This window comes from Arachis ipaensis, chromosome B08 (genome assembly GCF_000816755.2).
Source record: "Arachis ipaensis cultivar K30076 chromosome B08, Araip1.1, whole genome shotgun sequence".
Taxonomy (NCBI): domain Eukaryota; kingdom Viridiplantae; phylum Streptophyta; class Magnoliopsida; order Fabales; family Fabaceae; genus Arachis; species Arachis ipaensis.
In genome coordinates this window covers 611,299-616,536 of record NC_029792.2, presented here as the reverse complement: position 1 = coordinate 616,536, position 5,238 = coordinate 611,299, and the positions used below count along the sequence as shown (strand labels likewise).

Here is a 5,238-nt window from a genome sequence, read left to right as displayed (position 1 = left end):
AATTTATAGTTAAATACTACTAGATAATTTAATATATTTAATTAAATTATCATATAGTAATTTTAAACTATTATCATATTGATACACTAAAAAAACTCTATATTGTATTGGTAGTTCTTTTTGGTAGGTAAGAGAGAATAATTCTCAATGGTTCATAATCCTTGACTAAATGACTCATTATCATGAAGAAAATTATTTTTCAATTATCTATGCATAATGCACAAAGAATAAATGTAACTTTGTCAGGAAATAAAAATTATATAATTAATAATGGTGGAAACTCAGGTACAGTCGACACGTGAAATTAATAACTAATAGCTGTTAAATAATTTGATTGATTTGACTAAATTTTTATCTAATGACTTTTAACTATCAATTTACGTAAAGTCAGCTGTACCTGAGTTTTCACCGTTAATAATTTATTAAACAACGTAATAAAGTGATGGCAAAATCAGTGACAACACAATATAAGCATTGGAGAGTAAACACTGATATGAGTGATATCATCATGATTCCAATAATTAAGTTTATGATAAAAACCTCTTTTATACATTATTAAGATTTAAATCATTTGATCATAGGAAAGTTTCTCAAAACAAAGAAGATCATTGTAGAATAAATGGCGATAAATAAAAAGAAAAGCGAGTTACTACTTACTAGCAAAAGATAAGAAGAGAAAGGAAACAGAGAAAGCAAGCAGGGGAAGCAGCATTATATTACAGTTAGACCAAAAATAACGAATCAGCCATTGATGGCAACATCTGATTATGATAGCAAAATGAGGCAACACTCACGAACACCTCCAAACACTTTGGAACTGAATGATTCATGTTTCTACTAAACAGAACCCCAAATTGGAACCACACACTCAGAGGCAGAGAGGTCTTCTGCTTCAAACATCATCATCATTTCCGACAAAGTTGAAGCCGCCATTGGCGGGAACACCCAACTGTCCACCGAGTCAAGAAGCATGAACTCAGTCCCCGAGTCAACCGAGTCGAAGCTCTTTTCTTCTATATTTGGCAGCTCTACAATCTCGCTCAGCTCTGACGACTCTGTTTCCTCTGTTCCTTCTTCCGAGTCAGAGGAAACAGAGTCGAAGTCTACCATGGCCGCAGCCTCTGCTGCCGCGGCCTGGATGTCACGTGGAGTCGGCGTGACTGGTCTAGGAAGCAGTTTAGCAATCTTTGGGAAGTTAAGAATGGCTGCTTTGCCCTTAATGCACAAGGCGGCGACGTCGTGCGCACGCGCGGCCATTTCCGGCGTAGCGAAGGTGCCGAGCCAGATTCGAGATTTTTTGCGAGGCTCGCGAATTTCGGAGACCCATTTGCCCCAATTTCGCATCCGTACACCGTGGTAGACGGGGTGCTTGCTGCAGTCTCTGGGTTTCTTGGGCTTGCTCTGTTTTTTAGGGGAGCGTGTTGTGGAGGAAGTGGTAGAAGCTTCAGCCATTGTTGAATTTGTAATCAGAAAGGGAATGTTTGAGAAGAAGAAGAAGAATATTGATAGTACATGATAGTAGAATGATTGATATAGAGGTGCCAAGAACAGAGGCAGGAGGCAGAGGAATAGCAGTGTGTGATGAGTAGAAATATAGCTTATGAGTAGGCTTTTTGTAGCCAAAATGGTACGCTCCCATACAGGATATAGCGACCTTTAACCTACCAATAATATGTTCAACTATGTAAGCTCTACGCTGAAATTAGTCACAAAATTAGTTATTAGTATAAAATATATATTAATATATAAAATAAAATAAAATTAAGTATTATATTTTAAATATATATATAAAGAGATACATCCAAAAAATATATTTATAAAGACACTTCTATTAAATATAGCTATAAAAAAGATATTTTTATTAGACACATCTATAAAGATACTTTCATTAAATACAGTTATAAATAAGAATTGACAAATATTGACAGAAATACTGTTGATAACGTAGGTAGCAGGACTGTAATAAATTTTGAGCTTTCAATATGTTTTAGTTTGAAAAATGTTAAGAGGGCAGCATTTTTATTGGGAAGATCAGAAAAATGTCGACTTGATTCATATATAATTTTATCACATGTATTATACAACATGGTCAATAGTTGCTACAAGCTAGATGTTGATTGATGATACACTCTTGTAAACACAAACTAGGGAATTTTTCAGGGAGGGAAAAAAGAAATAAGTGAAGAAATGTGGATACTTTATGAGTAATAAAACATACTGGGGTTAAAAATGGAAATGCATAAAGATAGAAATTAATGTTTCCATTAGGGTTGTCTAGTGAAGAAAATACTACCAGGTGATGCAGTAGCAGGAAGGATTGGGTGGAGCAACGGACAAGAATGACGCAGTAGATAGAATCTCAATTTAACATTTAAAATTTTTAATATTAAAATTTTAAATAAATCAATTAATTTTATAAAATTTTTATTAAATTTAATAATTTTATGATTTAAAATTTATTAAAATTTTATATTTTACGTATTTAATTTATTTTTTTGATTGCACGTGAAATCTCAATTTTTTTCGCCTTACACAACACCACATACATAGGCCCCACACAGGTATTTTGTATTTAGTATTTTGTACTAGCAATGTTGTTATTAATTATAAAGTTTTAATTATTTATTTAATGCTATCAACCTGGCCTTTCTGGCTAAGCCTCATAAGTCCACATCTCACCTTTCTTGTGCTCCCTTATTTAGCCCCTAGGGGTCAAAATTGTCTGGTGCATTGTCCAAACCCCATTCCCCACCTATTTAAAGGATTTTCACATCCAATTGCTGCCTTCCACAATTTCATAATTCATTAGCCCTTTGGACAAACTCTATGCTACACTCACCACTACTCTTACCATCATTTCTTCTTTTTCTTTTGTTTTTTTCCTTTATTTAATTATTATTATTAGAATTTAATTTTTATTTGTATCAAATATATTTTTAACAGTTAAATTTTAAAAAAAATTAGGACTAATTTAGTAATAATATATATGACAATTATGTCTGATTTGTTTGTGTTAAAGATTATTTTTGAGAAATTATTGTTGAATTAGTGTTAAATTTTTTGAAAAATTAGTTGTCAAGGATATGTTTGAAGCAATTAAAAAAATTTTTGAGATAAAATTAAAACAAAATAAAATTTAGAAATATTTTTAATTAATAAATTTTAAAAATAAAAAATATACTTTATCTTATAAATTATATCAAAAAAAATAATTAATCTTTATATTTAAAAAAATAAATCTAATTAGATAAATGTATAATTTTTTTTACACTATTATATTGTACTAAAATTAAACTACTATTATTTATTATTATAAAATGTTTTAATTTATGTTGTTTCTAATTGTTAGGACTTGGGATAGTACTAATTGAGATAGAAGGGAATTAAAGTCTTAATCATCCATTCTAAGAAAAATGAATGCATGGGATGATAACGCACTTTATCTTTTGGGAGGCTAAATATTCCATTAATGTCTTAATCATTGTTTGTAAGTTAGTAAGCATAGCTACACATTGACATATATATAACCATAGTCCATAGATTATAGATAGATATAGGTTTGCTTTGCTTTGCTTTGCTTTCGCTTATTAATCAACGACACCAATATATGATGCTCTAGAATCTAGATATGTAGGGGGTGGTAGCCCTTAATTGCTAATTGCTATGGATTTTTTAGAAACCGCCACTATATATCCACGTTACCACTATGGAAGTGACACATCTAAATTAGATGCACTAAAAGTAAAAATCATTTCAGCATCACCGTCTATATCACCATCACCAATTATTCAAGATCTATGTAAGCGTGAAAATCACATCAATAATCTACACATGATAATAATATATGTATATATAAGTGCACAATATCATATTTAGTAAAATAAAAAAAATATTGATATAATATATATATTCTTTAAGATGAATTCTATCCTACTCTCTCTAAAGTAATATGTAAGTTATCTTCACTGATGTGTCATATTTTAATTGAGTGTTTATTTTAACCTGAGTTACTTTAATCTTATGAGAGTTAATAATATTTTGAAAGACGGTGACGGTCTGATAGAAGAAGAAAATGAAACACACAATAAGACGGTGATACTTAGGAGGCACAACGACGACGATAAAAGAGTAGGGAGGAGTAAACGCAATTAGAGAGAGTTGGAGTACCTTTTATAGAAGAATGATTTAGGAAGAAAAAATAAGACACCCAATGAGACGGTGATGTTTGGGAGGCGCAACGACAACGAAAGAGTGGAGAAGATAACTCAGGTTAAAATAAACACCCAATTAAAATATAACACATCAGATATGGTAACTTACATGTTACTTTAGAGAGGATACGATAGCATTCACCATTTTTTAAATATTCACAGGTTAAATTCTTGAAGAGTAATTTGAGCCTTAGGTGACCATACATCATAAAGGAATAAAAGAATATATAAGCATGCTAATTCGAGCATTATACATCCAAATTACTTAGCATAATTTCTTAGGGTTTCCATAAGTGCTTTATTTTGAGGGTAGACTAGGGAGATATTACATTATTGCGTGTTTGTTGGAATAAATATAATATAGAATACTATGTTGTTCCCAAACAGATAATGATTACTGATTAGGAATACTTTTATTAATCATTTTTCTATTACACTAAAATATGCTACGTACTGTTTTCAATTTTCTGCAACAATGAAGTTTTGGTATACACATTGATCGCTATTGTCGTGACATTCATTATGAAAAGTATAATTTATTATTTTCAATATTTTACCAATATTTCGCAACGTATTATATCTACAAGAATAGTGTGGTAATGCCAATAATATATAGGAAAAAAGACAGATAGGTCCTGACTTTTTAAATTTTTGACAAATACATTCTTGACAAAATTTAAATATAAAAAAGTCTTTGACTTTAATAAACGGAAGACAATTTAGTCTTTCCATTTATTTGTCTCTCATACACCAAATGGAATTGGTTGACGTGGCTGAAATGATGTCTAAGTGTCCGTTACGGTGCTACGTTGGAAAGAAAATAAAGTTCGAAAGACAAATAAGTCCTTGACGTCATTTTGCAAATAAAGTAGTAGTCTAATATTAAATAAATATCTGAGGTTGTAACTTCTAAATTGAGAATTTCATCAAGTCAATGCGTTGGGAAAAAGGTACTTAATTAATATATGTTAAGGGTTATTATTATTAGAGTAGAGTGATAAATAAATTTTTTATTATTTACATTTTG

At 30.7% G+C, this 5,238-nt stretch overlaps 1 protein-coding gene and 1 long non-coding RNA gene across 2 annotated transcripts in view; one reads left to right on the top strand and one right to left on the bottom strand.

The window, feature by feature from the left end:
* LOC110265564 overlaps positions 235–5,238 on the top strand; it is a 20,090-nt gene continuing 15,086 nt past the window's right edge. Inside the window, exon 1 of the long non-coding RNA XR_002351722.1 lies at positions 235–410. This is a non-coding gene — a long non-coding RNA (uncharacterized LOC110265564). The remainder of the gene's footprint in view (positions 411–5,238) is intronic.
* Positions 609–1,616, bottom strand: LOC107613224 (dehydration-responsive element-binding protein 3-like). The gene has a single exon (XM_016315121.2). The coding sequence runs from the start codon at positions 1,450–1,452 to the stop codon at positions 838–840; it is 615 nt and encodes a 204-aa protein (XP_016170607.1). The 5' UTR covers positions 1,453–1,616; the 3' UTR covers positions 609–837.

Bases quoted from the DNA above. Each gene is read 5' to 3' on its own strand.
- LOC107613224 (XM_016315121.2), bottom strand. From the start codon at position 1,452: ATGGCTGAAGCTTCTACCACTTCCTCCACAACACGCTCCCCTAAAAAA.